Source organism: Stereum hirsutum (genome assembly GCF_000264905.1).
Source record: "Stereum hirsutum FP-91666 SS1 unplaced genomic scaffold STEHIscaffold_9, whole genome shotgun sequence".
Lineage (NCBI taxonomy): Eukaryota > Fungi > Basidiomycota > Agaricomycetes > Russulales > Stereaceae > Stereum > Stereum hirsutum.
Window position 1 is genome coordinate 1,379,417 of NW_006763139.1, and position 14,203 is coordinate 1,393,619.

Sequence of the window (14,203 nt, forward strand, 5' to 3'; positions counted from 1 at the left end):
GTATCTATGCATTTCACTGCTATAAGATATGGACGTTCATCGTCCATACTTCAAATCACCGCCAAGACCCATATCTACGGCCTCCTGATCATAAACCACGATGAACGCCGACCAGACACCATGCAGAATGTAATCCATTCTTTCAACTACTTTCCTAGCCTATTTACCGGAGCCGTTTGTAGGAACCACTCTTATCATCTCTTCTGACGCTCCTGGCCGCCCTCTCTTGGCTTTGCATCGTCGACCTGAAACCTCCTTCTGTGGTACAAAAAAATGGAATCATGGAGGGCGCGCTGCACATGTCCTCTCACTCGTCTTCCTGCAGCTTCATGCGCTACCACCTCTTGGCGATACCTTCCTCAAGTTTCGCTATCTCCCCTCACCCTCACCTCTCAATATAAAAGCTCACTTAAACCTACTCTGAAGCCTCAGCAGTCTCAACCCCAGACCTCGCTAGCCCAGATCTCCTTCCTTCGACACCGACAATGTTGTTCTCCGGCGCCCTCTCCCTCCTCTTCTCTGCCGTGCTCGCTTCGGCGACACCGTTCACCGCCGTCGCTCTGAACGCTACCGTCGCGGATCCTCGTGTTTGCGGGACTAGTATCTCCGAGACCAAAATGGCGGAAGTGGAGAGGAACTTCACCGCCGTGTCTGCGCTCAGGACGAACGCGGCCCTCGCTTCGACCATCAAAGTCTACTTTCACGTCATTGCGAAGGATACGACCGCGTCGGGAGGATACCTCTCGTGAGTCTCGCCATCTTCACCGCGAATACGACTGCAGACCCCGAGAGAATCTGTAACGTACTGGTGCTGATACATGGGGGTTGCTTGATTTGTTCACAGAGATGCATTGATCGCGGACCAGATCGACGTCCTGAACGCGGACTATGCCAGCAGCGGCTTGTCCTTCAGCCTCGCTGCTACCACTCGTACCGTCAACTCTGACTGGTTCAACAACGCCGGACCCGACAGGTATGTACAAAACAACACAACTGTCCTACATAACTTACTCGAATCTCACTAAATTCGCTCTTTTATTTTCATTTATGGAAATATTAGCTCTCAGCAGACAGCCATGAAGACCTCGCTCAGGACCGGCGGCTCTGCCGATCTCAACCTCTACAGCGTCGGATTCACCGCTGGCACCGGCAAAGGTCTGCTCGGATATGCGACCTTCCCGTGGGACTACTCGAGCGCGGCGAAAGATGACGGTGTCGTTTTCCTGTTCTCTTCCGTGCCGGGCGGAGGGACCGCGAATTATGATGAGGGGAGGGTGCGTGGGACCGCTTTGTTTTCTTTCTTAGAGTGGAGACTGATTTCTTTTGTCCCATTCTTTTTTTCTTTTGCTCTGTTTGGTGGTGGTGGGAGTAGACCATCACGCACGAAGTCGGACACTGGGTTGGATTATACCATACTTTCCAAGGCGGATGCTCAGGCTCCGGAGATAGTGTCAGTGATACCCCAGCAGAGTCTACCGCTGCGTATGGATGTCCTACTGGCCGTGACACCTGCTCGGCTTCTGGCGTCGACCCTATCCACAATTATATGGACTATACCTACGATTCTGTAAGTCTCCTTCTCTTTCCCTCCATCTCCGCAACTCTCTTGGCCACAGGAACAATGGCGGAAACTGACTTTTTCACGTGTTTGTGGTAGTGCATGGATGAGTTCACGGCAGGGCAGATTTCGAGGTTCACGACACAGATGAACAGTTACCGTCTGTAATAGGTCTCTGAGATTTCAAGTAGTAAGCTGTATTGCTATGATAATGATGGGCATGGCCTGTAAAAAATTTACAAGAGCGATGATTGATATATTTGAATATATGGCCCAACCACGGGTTCGCTCTTATGGTCTCTGGGAGAAGGCGACCATGTTCATAATACAAAGAAGATTAGAAAAACACCATTCATGCAGAAGGACTGATCCCGCCCCTTGGCGCGCCAGGCAACCTAGGCGCCAACTCCTGCATCTGCTTCGCCTGCTTCCTCTTCCTATGCTCTCCCAACCTCATCGCGAAAAAATCACGATGGAGACTGTACCGCTGATGCGTCGGTTTTGCGGTTGTGGCGCCAGGTGTTGACACGCCAGAGCCCGAGGATGGCGACGGCGACGCTGGACCGGGACTGCTGGGTTTCTTCTCCTTGTCACCGTCCTTATCCGTGGAGGTGTCATCAGTCGAAGTAGCGTCCTTCGATTTATCGGGTTTCGAGTCTTTCTTCAGACGTTGTTTAAGCTCCCATTCTTCTTTGATCTTGGCGATCTCTTCGGGACTGAGACCCATCTTCTTCGCGCCTGGGGCGCCGACGGGGTCAGAGCTTTCGCCTAGCTGGGTTGCGAAACCTGGATCGCTGATCGTATAAGGAAAAGAGAAATATGTCCGGTCAGAATTCGAACACAAGGACCTGAGGCAACGGGACGACGATAGATAGAGTGCGGGTATCGATGGCGCCACACTGGCAACGACATTGGGCTCTGGCCGGCGGCCACTGTATGCTATCGCCACTTCCGCCGTACGGCGAAGGAAAGGACAACCGCGACGAAGCAAACAAATTGCATACTGACCTGAGATGACTATCGCAAGTGTAGATAAAGTCAACTGTGTTGGCGGTGGCGAGACATGTCGTGGTGGGTTTGTAGCAGACGTAGCACTGTTTCGGGGTGCCGGTTGTCTAGAGAGATAGGATAGGCTGTGACAGTTGGGAGGGCGGTTCGTTTGGAAAGTGTGGTCAGTATGGGACTCACTCGTTTGTAGTACACGTTCGTGAAGGACATCGTTCGAAGAGTATTTAGCGACCGGTGAACTGAACTGAAGAGGATGATGAAGGGAGGATGAAGAGGCCGGCCCGGAAGAAGGCGCGAATAGGGGAACGACAGGGAACGACGAAGGATAGAGGTGACGTCATCCTGCTTTCTTTTCTAAATGATATCGTTCTCGCTCGTCAAAACGAAATTTATGATCCTCGAGTCGGCGATATTCGCATATCCTCGTCAAAAGACCTAATTGACCGGCTGTTCTCGTGCAGAGTAAAAGACTGTAAGCGAAGCACGGGTTCAGGCCTCAGAGCCTTGTTCGTCGAGGTCCGGGAGGGGATGGTACCCAATGAGACATGAAGTTGCGCCCGAGTGAATGTCAGAAGAGCGATAGGGGCGGCAAAACAGAGCTGGAGAACGAATGGCGAGAAAGCGAAGGGCGAATGAACGGAAGAGGACGCCCACGCGGAACAGCGCCTGACTGTTTCGCTGGGAAAGCCCCTCCCCGAGCCCCTCCACATCCACCCCGCCACTTATCGATCTCGAGCCGTATAAAGTAAGCGTCCAAGGCCGGTCTCCCTCTTTCCCTTCCCTCTCCATTGTCATCCCCCACATACCCACACAAACACACAAAACACAGCCAGCTTGATCCAAAAAAATGTCCGATACCGCTGGAAAGCCCATCAAGTGCAAGGCTGCCGTCTGCTGGGGTGCAGGCGAGCCCCTGAAGATCGAGGAGGTCGAGGTGGCGCCTCCTCAGGCGAACGAGGTCCGCATTCATATACTTCACACTGGTGCGGTTCTCCCTTCTTCTCTTCCTTCTCCCATCAATAACTCATAATCGACACGATGAACAGGCATCTGCCACACCGACGAGTACACTCGCAGTGGCAAGGACCCCGAGGTCCGTCTTTCATTTAGCCTAACGCCGATCCTCAATCATTGGCATGCTCAATTTGGATCACCGTCGTAGGGTCTTTTCCCGGTCATTCTTGGCCACGAGGGTGGTGGAATCGTACGTACTTCTCTCATTCGGCCCCTATCTTGGTTCTTACTCGGGTTCATGGATGTATAGGTCGAATCCGTCGGTGAGGGTGTTACAAGCGTGAAGGTCGGGGATCATGTCATTCCTCTCTATACCGCCGGTGAGTGTTCTTTCTGATCTTTTACCCTTTTTATTTTATTGACGATAATGTCTCTATGATCTCAGAGTGCAGAGAATGCAAGTTCTGCAAAAGTGGAAAGACAAACCTTTGCGGCAAAGGTACGCTTTACCATCCCACTTTTATCTTATGGTTACCCTGGATATTCAACGAATTGCAACCACAGTCCGTGCAACCCAAGGCCAAGGCCTTATGCCCGACAACACCAGCCGCTTCACCTGCAAGGGTCAATCCATCCACCACTTCGTGAGTTCATGTCCATCGTTAAAATAATAGGTTCTTACAAAACACCCTGTCCCTGAATATGTGTAAAACGCAAAATATAGATGGGCACCTCGACATTTTCTCAATACACCGTCGTAGCCGATGTCTCCGTCGTCGCCATCAACCCGAAGGCTCCCCTTGACAAGGTCTGCCTGCTCGGCTGTGGAATTACCACCGGCTACGGAGCTGTCGTGAAACAGCCTGGCATCAGTGCGTCCTCCTCCTCTTTCCTCTTCCCCCTTCCATCTCCATCCTCACGCCATTTCTGCGTTCACTCCAACTAGAGGGCTCCACCGTCGCCGTCTTCGGCGCTGGCTGCATCGGTCTCTCCGTCATCATGGCTGCTTCCGTGGTCGGTGCCTCCCGAATCATCGCCGTCGACACGAACCCTCGCAAAGAGTCTTGGGCGAAGAAGTTCGGCGCGACGGAGTTCGTGAACCCATCTACATTGCCTGAGGGCAAGAGGATACAGGATTATCTTGTTGAAATCACGGACGGAGGGCTTGATTTCACATTCGATGGAACGGGTAATGTAAGTTTCCTCTTTTTTGCCCTCTTGGAATATTGGTCTGGAAAGAAAAGAAGGCTAATATAGATTGCTCATTTTGTTGCCGTGATGTAGGTCCACGTTATGCGTGCAGCTCTCGAAGCATGCCACAAAGGCTGGGGCGTGTCTACCGTCATCGGCGTCGCCGCCGCAGGACAGGAGATCTCGACGAGGCCGTTCCAGCTTGTTACTGGCCGTGTGTGGCGCGGGACGGCGTTCGGTGGAGTGAAGGGACGGACTGAGTTGCCTGGACTCGTTGAGGGTATGTTTTACGGTTCTCCCTATTCCGTTTTCCTCGCCTCTCAAGCAGAGGCCGTGAGTATGACGGTGCTGATGTCTTAATGTGTGTGACTTCGTACGGCGCGCAGATTACTTGAACGGCACGATGAACGTCGATGATTTCGTCTCTCACCACCGGAAGTTCGAGGAGATCAACGAAGGCTTCGAGGATATGCACGTACGTCTCGGCACCCTCTTTCTTTCTCTCCTTCTCACCCTGTTCCAAATCATACCATCTCGTCTTTCAACACCTTCTGATCCATCGATTGTGGACATTCACTCATCACCATTAAAAAAAATACTTCTGCGTTTCTTAGGCCGGAGACTGCATCCGTTGCGTGGTCGATATGTCCTGAGCTGTTGATCTCTCTCTTCCTGCCGTTCCGTGCTGTTGCGCTGGCTGGGCGGGAGGTTGAACGTTGAACGTCGGAGGTTTGCACGAGTTATCCGTGTATGTAGCAGTGCGCAGTTTGTATTTTTTGTCGAATGATCAAAGGAAGACATTGTTGTAGCAAGTTGAGCGAGATATCCACAGGTACTTATTGCGTGAACCTGGGTGACTATGGTAAGTGTGAACTGTACAATAAAATTGTGAAATGTGGTTGGTCTGGGCTCGAACCTATGGTCATGGGACAAAATCAATCTTCCTGGTGAAGCTTGCGCTTTACCAAGTAGACCAACAATAGACAGAAGATGAAGTACTTCCATGGATATGACCTGTATGCCAAGAACTTGATGGACTGGATTTTGTGGGTCATATCATCATTGTAATAAACCAGTTTGGATTACCCTAGACATTACAAGGAAAGATAATCGAATTCTCTTTGTAAGAAACTCCAGAGATATTTTGACTGAATAAATACACAGTGCCCAAGAAATGATGCCCAAACGACGTCTCGATTCCCAACGTTTTCAACCTCCGAGCTCCAAGCAAAACACCCAACAAACCCCCCAACAAAGAACCTTCCAGTCCGTCCCCGTCCGTACAATGTGAACTTACAACGAACCATGCCCACCCGTCGAGCCAAATCCTCCCGCACCACGTAGTGTGGCGTCGAGATCCTACATGAGCATGAGTGGAAGTCAGCGTACGGATGATCATGGACACGGATATGGTACAAAAGGGTATCGATGGCCAAGGAGGAGGGGTGTACGTACGTCGACCTCGAGCACAGCAGGTGTTTCGATCTTCTCGATGATGAGTTGGGCTATCCGGTCGCCTTCTTGCACTGTTCCATCAAGTGCCACCGCCACACAAGGATGCACAAACCAGTATTGCATCAAGATCAAACCACGAGCCAAACCGTGAGTTGAGTGATCAATGGGAGCAAAAATGGGAAATAATAGGACAAGAGGTACGGACCTGTGAAGTCTTGGTCCGAAAGGTTGAAGAGCAAGACGAAGACGACGCCACGGTAATCTGCGTCTATGACGCCTGCGCCGGTGTCGATCATGAACTTCGAGGCTGTTGTAACAATACATAGGAGGCCACAGATCATGCAAAACAAAAAAAAAATGTGAGTCCAACGGTACGCTTGCCACTAGAAGACAAAGTAATACAGAGATAGGGAGGGAGTAACGACGGGGGCGAGGGAAGATATGGGGGCGTTCGGAAATGAACTAAATATACATACCGAGACCACTCCTAGGCGCAACACGCCCATACGTCCCCGCAGGGACAGCGATGGATATTTGAGTATCGACAAGAGCTTTTCCGCGCGCTGGGATGACCTTTTGTTCCGCACTGAGTACACAATTAGTACCCTACCAAGCCCAGTATATATACTAGATCACTCGACAGAGAATAGCATCGCATACCTGTATAAATCATACCCCGCCGCGAGTGCAGAGCCACGGGTAGGGAGCTTCGCTTTCTCCGAGAGACGTTTTATGAGCAAGTTCGAGGTGGGGGCGATGTCGGATTTCTCGGGAGCGGGAGACATCTTGCGTTTCTTATCGATATGCTCAACCGAAGCAGTTTCTGTGGTCATGTAGAAGCGTTTTGACCTTATTAGAGTCGAGATGTAGAGGACGGAAGCTAAGACTGAGACGCGTCGAAAGAAACAGAAAGAAACGCGTCGCGTAAATCGGACTTTCAAAGCGCGTCATCTCCGCCACGCGTTTAGTATTGTGTGATGAAAGGGTCGAGTGACTTCACCGCTTTCTTTCTCTCCCACCTCTTCCTTCGGTCGTTGGCTGTCCCTTCTGTTTGAGTCCCGATGGTTTCTGGCACGATACCTCTTGACACTTATTTTGGATCTACCTCCGCGTCCGCGTCTAAGTCTAAAGGCCCGGGGCCGCGAATCGGAAGCTCTGTCCGGAACAGCAGTACGGGCAATAGTAAATCGTCCACGTCGCCTGTGAAGAAGCGAAAGAGGATACTTCGTACTGATGATGAAGAGGACGAGGATGAAGGTAAGTCGAGGAGTGGGTCTGCGTCGAAGAAGGGAAAGAGTGCACAACTACCAGGTGGCGGCGGAGGTGCTAGCCCGCTGAAGGTGGCCAGAAATGGTATGTACTACGTACTGTACCTCTCTTTGTTCTTCAATTCAGGAAGTTTAACACTTGCCCCTACTATTCTTGGCGATAGGATCGAAACTCACACCTGTGTCCAAGTCCGCCAAAAGTACTCGGACCCCAATTCCTGGTTTAAGCATTGTGGCATCTAGCTCTAAGCAGGTTAACGCTCGCTCTCAGGTAACGTACACTCTCATATGTCCGTCGCTTCGAATTATACACTTACTCATGTTGACTTGCTGCAGAAGAATGGCTCAGAGACGGTGTACCCAACTCCCAAGAGTACCACGATCTCCCGCCACCTTCGCTCCTCGCCGTCCATCGAGTTCCCCGAGAAACTTTCGGCGACAATAACAGGACTGGCCACTCCATCGACCGCACCCCGTCCCAAACCTAAACCCAGACCTGTACCTAAACCTATGTCTCCACTCAAAGGCAAGGGGAGAGTTACGGCTGTACGCAGCCCAACTAAACCTGCTTACACTGTAAAAGCTTGGGCCCTGCCTGCACGCTCTATGATCAAGGACCCGGACGACGATATGGATGTCATCGAGCTCTCCAGCTCTGATTCAGAAAGAGACGAAGGGCGAATATCACCGCAGCCCATATCTACTTTAACCGACAATCATGACAGTACCCGTAGCGAACCGCATATTCGTCCCTCAAGTCCTCTGACTCCCGTGCCCTCCAGTCGCTCACCGAGCGAAGACCCGCAACGACCAGCCGAGGCACCCACTACCCCAGAACCCGTCACGTCGCCTACGACCTCAACAAGTGATAGCTACATTGCAACTCCGACCCATTTACGTTTTGTTCCTAGTTCGCAGCCTACGCAGGATTATGGTCGTAAACATGATGATCGCCACATTATCGAGAGTGACACCGAATCCGAATCGGATTCGGAGGACGACGAGGAGAATCCATTCGCTGCAAGACGAGGTGACAACCGTCGTGGTGGCGGCGGTGACGTTGGGTCCACAGCGAACCCGAAGGCGTATCATCTACCCAAACTCTCAAGTCCGCCACAGAGCTCTTCATCACAGGCAGCTTCAGTCTTCACACCGGCCCCTGAATCCCGTCACCACCGCCCTCCGACTTCGGCGTCCGGCACCGCCACTGTCGCTGGTCCTTCTACAAGTCCTTTCAAGGTCCCTCGCATCCCTACACACCCAGACCGCATATGGGGCTCACCATCACGCAAAGACGAAGACGAGGACCTAGAAGTCGTTCCGTCCTCTCAGTCCCAGTCCCAACCTCACTATCTGACTATTCCACGAGATCACGGCATAGCTTCCCCAGAGCGGAAGACGGCCACGGGTACCAGTAATGCTCCAATGCAAACCACGACCGAGAGTGGTAACTCCAGTCAGCATCCAATCGACTGGTACGAAGTCGTGCCGTCCTCGCAGAGTCAGGAGATCGAGATGCAGTTGCCCGAAGGGTGGTACGAACGACAGGCCCAGGCTGTGTCTGTCGCGGGTTCGTCTTCGAGCACGTCTCCACTTGAAGGGGACCCGATGGATGTCCGTCTTAGCTCACCAGATGTTTCTCCAATTCGACCATCTTCGCTCCCACAACCTTCATCATCCCAAGACTCGTACTCCTCGATCGATATACCGCATCTTCACAGCACCCCACCCCCTCCTAGTCTCAAACCCGCGTCTAAAACATACTCATACTCCGCATCTCAAGATCGTTCCCTCTCATCCAGCGCGAAGCGAAAGCTTCAGATCCGAGACATCAATCTCCATCACGCGGATCTGTCAAATTTCGCTCCTGATTCTCAACCTCAACGCAAACTCGTAGGCGAGCAACAACAGGAAGACTCGGAAACGGAGGAGGAAAGTGAGGAGGATGAAGAGGGGCAGTATCATGTGTACCCAGCGCCGCCAGAGAGAACACCTACACCTCCCAGTCCACCGCGACGTTCGATTTCTCCTGCTGAGCGTCTGCTTCAGTCCCAGGGTCCATCTGCAGCGAGAGCTTCTCCGTCTACGCTTGGAGCTACGAATACAAGATCTCCGCGTCCACCCACTCCTCCGCACTCGACAGTTGTCGAAAGCATGGCCGAAGCCGGACCTTCCAAGACTACACGTCCTCCCCGCATTCCCACCTCTCCATCTGCAGACGCAGAAGACCGTATGCGCCGTAAAGTACACAGATCTCTCGTCCGATACACCGCCAAAGCCCGAGCCCGCGCCCAATCCCAATCCCAATCCCAATACACCCAATTCACGCAATCCGAAGTCGACGGCGAGCCCAAGCCCAAGCCCAAGTTCGACCTGAAAGCAGAGATGAAGAAGCTCGGGCTGGACCTCGATAACGATCTGGATATGGAGTTCGATAGTCAGCAGGCGCTGGCCCAGGGTGGGTTTAGTATTCCGGAAGATATGGAGATGTTGGAGTTGAGTGATGACGACGATGATGAGGGAGAGAGGCTCGGTGAAGATTGGGGTATGGAGGAGTTGCCGGGTGCTGTGAAGGAGGAGAGTTGAGGTTGAGTCCGCCAGTCAGATCAATTGAAGAGTTGTGGCGAGTGTACGAGAGAGAAGAGCCTACTATTACACACGGACTGAGCTATGTTGATTGTTCCAGGATACACGTCGTATTGCTTACTCGCCGCACTCATCTCTTATGCACCATCGCTCCAATACAGTACCAAGTCTATGATCTCTCAAGACCTCATACTCAAGTACTCAAGCTCGATGTCCGACCAAGCTTGCACGCAAGGAATAAGAACCAATGTAATGTATTCCGAAAGAAAAAGCGTAGAAGTACGGTACTAGGGCAATTACAACAGTCTTCGCAAACAATACACTATTACGCGTACAATGTCCTCGCGCACATTTGAATACAGAAAGCGAAGGTACAGAATGGAGTGGAGACGAAAGGTCATGAAGAAGGTATAAGAAAGGAATACATGTAGTCATAAGCGAAACAACGACAACAACATCGATAGATCGAGTCTGCGGATAGTCGTACAAGGGGAAGCAGTGAAGGGTCATGCAAGGTCGTGACGAGCGAAGGCGAAGAAACAAAAGAACCCGAAATCATGTCCACAACTCCCCTCAAACAACGCTGAACGCCTCGCTCTTCCAGCCATCGCCCACCTGGACCGCATCCTGCCTGTCCTGCGCCCTGTTCACCCATCCAGCCGGATGACCCGTCCCCGGCAGGATCGCAGAGTCCCTCTTGCTCACGACCTTGAACTGGCTGTTCGTCTTGCTCGACGCCTTGCTCGCCACATCCGCACCCTCCTCCTTCTTCCTCTGGAACAACTCTTGCAGGGCTTGAGTGCGGTTGGTGTCTGGACGAGCGGAGGCTTCGTGCATGCGGTCGCGAACGCCGACGAGCTGTCCGTCAACGTATTCCATGCCGGTGGTGATAGCGTCTTCGACGGCCTTTTGGATCTGACGTTTGACGAGACCGGTCGCAAGGGGTTTGAGAGTTTTGTAGAGGGTGTCGTGCTTGGAGTCGCGGATGGAGAATTTGAGGGAGTCCAACTTCACGTTGACATTCTTCACCTTGAAGACGGAGCTGTGGGCGAGGAAAGAATGTTAGCATCGATTAATAGAAATATAGAACGATAAGTGAAGGCGAACGAGGAAGGAGGATATGACTTCGTAGAGTGTACGAGGGGTCTTGTGACGAAAGGAAGTTGAAGAACATAGAGCAATGTACGATGCGAGGGCGTTGACGATGTTGATGATGCAAGGATGGGAATGATGAAAGGCTCGAATATAAAAGAGAAAGGAGAAAAGGAGAAAACACCAGAAAAAATAGAACGCACCTCTTGTCTTTGTCGGCGCTGACGAGGTGGATGACAGCGGTCAAACCCTGTCCACCGAGCACAACGTCCGCAAGACCCGAGTCCGTGATCTTCGGGAACCCAGTCTTTTTGCGGAAGTAGAACGCAACATCACGCATGTCGGCCTGCACAGATAGACGAAGAGAGCGTCAGTATCAAGGAATGCAAAACACAATGAAGCAATCTGTGGACAAAAACGCAGAACACATACCTGGATGTGACCGAGCGTGAGCGTGAACTCGTGGTGGTTCTCGTCCTTGATGGTATTGTACGGTGAGAACTTCATGTAGTTGTGGGCCTCGATGGAAACGACGTTCGGGAACAGGTTGCGGCCTTGGAGAGTGAGGTTCTCAACGACGAGGTCGAGAGAGTCATCGGTGTACTCGATGCGGGGGATGGGAACGTATCCGACCTAAGACAGATCAACATTCAATTGTTAGCAATGTCCGATTCTACTCAGAAAAAATTAACGAAGAATGAAATGAGGCATACCTGATCGACCAACGTCGGTAAGATCACCTTCCTGATGTCCAACCAAAGCTCCGGCTTGAACTTCAAGCTTCCCTCACTATCGAACAAGAGGTCCTTCGTCAACCTAGCCCAGTCATCGCCGAACCTCTTGTTCAACGGATCCTCTCCCATCGCACCGAACCACTTCCCAATCGCTTCGAACAGGCCATCAAAGTGCGCCTTGTACCTATCGTCGTAGAACTTCCTGCCTGACTCCTTCAACTCCTGACCCTCCGAGTTGCAGACCGGCTCAATGACGTAGCCGGGCTCGAGAAGGACCTTGCGCACGTAGGCATCGACACTTCTGAACCAAGCGCGGAATTCTTCGTCTGAGCGAGCGTCACGAATGAGATTGTCGATAGCGCTGAAGATGACATCGAGAGATTGGCCATTGGCGAAGCGCTCAAGGAGGGTACGGATTTGTACGGTGGCGATCTTGAGGTTCGGGTCGTTGTTGAGCGATGAATGCGAGTCCTTGCCGTGTTCGGCGATGGTCTGGCCATGACCAACGTACTCCTCGACCACGGAGAGGAGCCAGCGGATGGATTCCTGGTAATCGTTGTGTTTCTGGCACTCGAGGATGACCTGACAATAATTATGTTAGCGACGAGGATATGGAAATGAGGGAGAGGGTCGTACCTTCTTGCCACGGTAGATGAACTGGTCCCGACGCTCTTCAGGGAAGTATTCCTCGGTAAGGAAGTGGCGACTACGGTCGAGCTTCTCGCGAGCGTTATCCTTGTGCTCTTGCGGAACGCGGTCGGAGAGGTTGTTCTAAGGCGGAGGATGAGTACGCAGACATGAATTCAAAGAGGGAAAAAACGGACCTTCATGTTGTTGAAACGACCCATGAAGCCCTTCTTCTTCTCTTCGGGGTCAAGAGAGTCGTCTTGTGCTTGCCTGAGATACGGTAAGACAAAGCCAGGATAGACGAGGAAAAAAACCTTACTGAGCAGCAATGTCCGCCTCCGACTGGGCGCGGTCCTTCGCCGCCTGCGCTGCCCCCAAGCCATTCACCTTCGTCCTGTCAAAGGCCTCTGAGCCATCCATTCTCTCGCCATCTCTCTCGACCTCGGTCCCCTGCTTCGGGTGATGTCTCACGGCGCCATCGACACCAGGAACGTTGACCTCAAGCACGGGAGCCTCGTTAGGGCCGGCGTTGCGTCCTCCAGTGGTCTTGAACTGGTCAGGGGGGGCAGTGTGGTCGACGCCAGCAAGGGCTTCAGGGTCAGGACGGAGGGTGTCGGCGGCTTTGGAGGCGGTGATGGCGAGCAGGTCGCGACCGATGAGGGAGAAGTCGGAGAGTAGTTTGCGAACTTCGGAGTTGGTGGCGATGAGGTTGAGGAGAGTACGGAGGTGCTGGGCGGCTAGAAGTGGAAGTGTTGGTTAAAGAACGCAAAGTAAGGTAGAAAAGTAAAGACGGACCTTGCTGCCTGTCCGCCTGAGCCTTCTCGCCGTCGACGGGCAAAACGTCGTCGGGACTCTTCTTCGCCTTGTCGAACTCGACGTTGCGAGTGTTCCACATGAAGTTTTGGAAGAGTTCATCTGTGTTTTTCTCGGCGACGATCAGGCGAGCAGTCTCGATGATGTCGCGAGTGTCCTGGACGAGCTTGCGGCCATCGGGAGAAAGCTTGGCCTCGTCGACGGGGGAGTTCTTGAGGACATACTTGAGCGTACGGTCGATTTGCTTGTTATCAGGGTAGCGGCCGTCGCGGAAGGCTTGGATAACACCGAAGAAACGAATCTAATAATGGAGGGTGGAGGTCAGAGGAACCGAAGAGGGTGGATGACGTATGACGACATACCTTGCGGTCGATATCCGCCTCCTTGTTCTCCTTGTTGACGGGTGAAGTAACCGAGTTGGCACCCGGCTTGTCGGAGGTGTTTGCGGTGGTTGGGGGAAGAGACATTACGGATACAATTTAGCAGTGGTTGAAGTACTTGTTTGAGTGGGGTATTCGAGCTGGGTATGCGTGGTCGTGGAAGAGGGGCGTGAAGGGATAAGAGATATAGTGAAGAGGCGAGAGGGAGATGGGAGGTATTTATACTGGCGCTGAAGGTGAATAGATGTTGGCGACGTCATGACGGGTGACATCATGACTGACAGCGATCTCCTCCTCCCCACCTTGCCCTCTTGCCCTGCTCCTCCCTTTCTCGCTAACAGTCCTTCTATTCTCGCCACCGCTAAGCCTGGACCAGTTCCTTGAACCTATCCAGAGGTGAGTAGTGCGGCCTGGGAGTCGTAGACGGTGCGAGGTCGCGGTGTGGCGTAGTGTCCGTTCGAGTTGGGTGGTGGTGCAGACAAATAGGGGCCACGCCACCTTCTTCATTCGTTCATCGCTCCTTCTTTCAGAGCCGTG

The 14,203-nt window shown here is 52.5% G+C and overlaps 6 protein-coding genes across 6 annotated transcripts; 3 read left to right on the plus strand and 3 right to left on the minus strand.

The window, feature by feature from the left end:
* Positions 1 to 485: 485 nt before the first annotated feature.
* STEHIDRAFT_112124 (Metalloprotease) lies at positions 486 to 1,726 on the plus strand (the record flags this gene model as incomplete). The annotated part of the gene is made up of 5 exons (XM_007305545.1): positions 486 to 745; positions 845 to 973; positions 1,061 to 1,274; positions 1,373 to 1,567; positions 1,658 to 1,726. 5 exons carry the CDS (start codon positions 486 to 488, stop codon positions 1,724 to 1,726), a joined length of 867 nt encoding a protein of 288 aa, XP_007305607.1.
* Positions 1,727 to 1,910: 184 nt separating this feature from the next.
* Positions 1,911 to 2,776, minus strand: STEHIDRAFT_59899 (DUF1742-domain-containing protein; the record flags this gene model as incomplete). Its single annotated transcript, XM_007305180.1, has 3 exons — positions 1,911 to 2,352; positions 2,567 to 2,673; positions 2,747 to 2,776. The coding sequence occupies 3 exons, from the start codon at positions 2,774 to 2,776 to the stop codon at positions 1,911 to 1,913; spliced, it is 579 nt and encodes a 192-aa protein (XP_007305242.1).
* A 569-nt stretch (positions 2,777 to 3,345) lies between these two features.
* Positions 3,346 to 5,540, plus strand: STEHIDRAFT_122487 (class III ADH enzyme). The gene is made up of 11 exons (XM_007305546.1): positions 3,346 to 3,549; positions 3,613 to 3,659; positions 3,729 to 3,770; positions 3,831 to 3,900; positions 3,966 to 4,019; positions 4,085 to 4,164; positions 4,245 to 4,392; positions 4,467 to 4,714; positions 4,805 to 4,991; positions 5,098 to 5,186; positions 5,326 to 5,540. Exons 1-11 carry the CDS (start codon positions 3,414 to 3,416, stop codon positions 5,362 to 5,364), a joined length of 1,140 nt encoding a protein of 379 aa, XP_007305608.1. The 5' UTR covers positions 3,346 to 3,413; the 3' UTR covers positions 5,365 to 5,540.
* A 275-nt stretch (positions 5,541 to 5,815) lies between these two features.
* On the minus strand, positions 5,816 to 6,963 carry STEHIDRAFT_81044 (dUTP diphosphatase). Its single transcript, XM_007305236.1, has 5 exons — positions 6,827 to 6,963; positions 6,643 to 6,752; positions 6,372 to 6,473; positions 6,167 to 6,237; positions 5,816 to 6,070 (listed from the first exon to the last, which is right to left on the minus strand). The coding sequence occupies exons 1-5, from the start codon at positions 6,949 to 6,951 to the stop codon at positions 6,005 to 6,007; spliced, it is 474 nt and encodes a 157-aa protein (XP_007305298.1). The 5' UTR covers positions 6,952 to 6,963; the 3' UTR covers positions 5,816 to 6,004.
* STEHIDRAFT_140178 (uncharacterized protein) lies at positions 6,921 to 10,155 on the plus strand. Its single transcript, XM_007305547.1, has 3 exons — positions 6,921 to 7,519; positions 7,599 to 7,705; positions 7,771 to 10,155. The coding sequence occupies exons 1-3, from the start codon at positions 7,228 to 7,230 to the stop codon at positions 10,018 to 10,020; spliced, it is 2,649 nt and encodes an 882-aa protein (XP_007305609.1). The 5' UTR covers positions 6,921 to 7,227; the 3' UTR covers positions 10,021 to 10,155.
* Positions 10,156 to 10,593: 438 nt separating this feature from the next.
* STEHIDRAFT_59882 (uncharacterized protein) lies at positions 10,594 to 13,753 on the minus strand (the record flags this gene model as incomplete). Its single annotated transcript, XM_007305178.1, has 10 exons — positions 10,594 to 11,062; positions 11,316 to 11,458; positions 11,545 to 11,745; positions 11,826 to 12,428; positions 12,483 to 12,617; positions 12,671 to 12,743; positions 12,793 to 12,939; positions 13,027 to 13,210; positions 13,269 to 13,587; positions 13,649 to 13,753. The coding sequence occupies 10 exons, from the start codon at positions 13,751 to 13,753 to the stop codon at positions 10,594 to 10,596; spliced, it is 2,379 nt and encodes a 792-aa protein (XP_007305240.1).
* Between the last annotated feature and the right edge of the window lie 450 nt (positions 13,754 to 14,203).

What these genes read in the sequence shown, in the direction of transcription:
- STEHIDRAFT_140178 (XM_007305547.1), top strand. Translation starts at nt 7,228, where the DNA reads ATGGTTTCTGGCACGATACCTCTTGACACTTATTTTGGATCTACCTCC. An exon ending in GCTGAAGGTGGCCAGAAATG is followed by an intron (nt 7,520 to 7,598) that starts GTATGTACTACG and finishes TCTTGGCGATAG; the next exon opens with GATCGAAACTCACACCTGTG. An exon ending in AGGTTAACGCTCGCTCTCAG is followed by an intron (nt 7,706 to 7,770) that starts GTAACGTACACT and finishes GACTTGCTGCAG; the next exon opens with AAGAATGGCTCAGAGACGGT.
- STEHIDRAFT_122487 (XM_007305546.1), top strand. Translation starts at nt 3,414, where the DNA reads ATGTCCGATACCGCTGGAAAGCCCATCAAGTGCAAGGCTGCCGTCTGC. An exon ending in CATTCCTCTCTATACCGCCG is followed by an intron (nt 3,901 to 3,965) that starts GTGAGTGTTCTT and finishes CTATGATCTCAG; the next exon opens with AGTGCAGAGAATGCAAGTTC. An exon ending in GTTGCCTGGACTCGTTGAGG is followed by an intron (nt 4,992 to 5,097) that starts GTATGTTTTACG and finishes TACGGCGCGCAG; the next exon opens with ATTACTTGAACGGCACGATG.
- STEHIDRAFT_81044 (XM_007305236.1), bottom strand. Translation starts at nt 6,951, where the DNA reads ATGTCTCCCGCTCCCGAGAAATCCGACATCGCCCCCACCTCGAACTTG. An exon ending in TGCGCCTAGGAGTGGTCTCG is followed by an intron (nt 6,474 to 6,642) that starts GTATGTATATTT and finishes TTGTTACAACAG; the next exon opens with CCTCGAAGTTCATGATCGAC. An exon ending in CTGCTGTGCTCGAGGTCGAC is followed by an intron (nt 6,071 to 6,166) that starts GTACGTACACCC and finishes ATGCTCATGTAG; the next exon opens with GATCTCGACGCCACACTACG.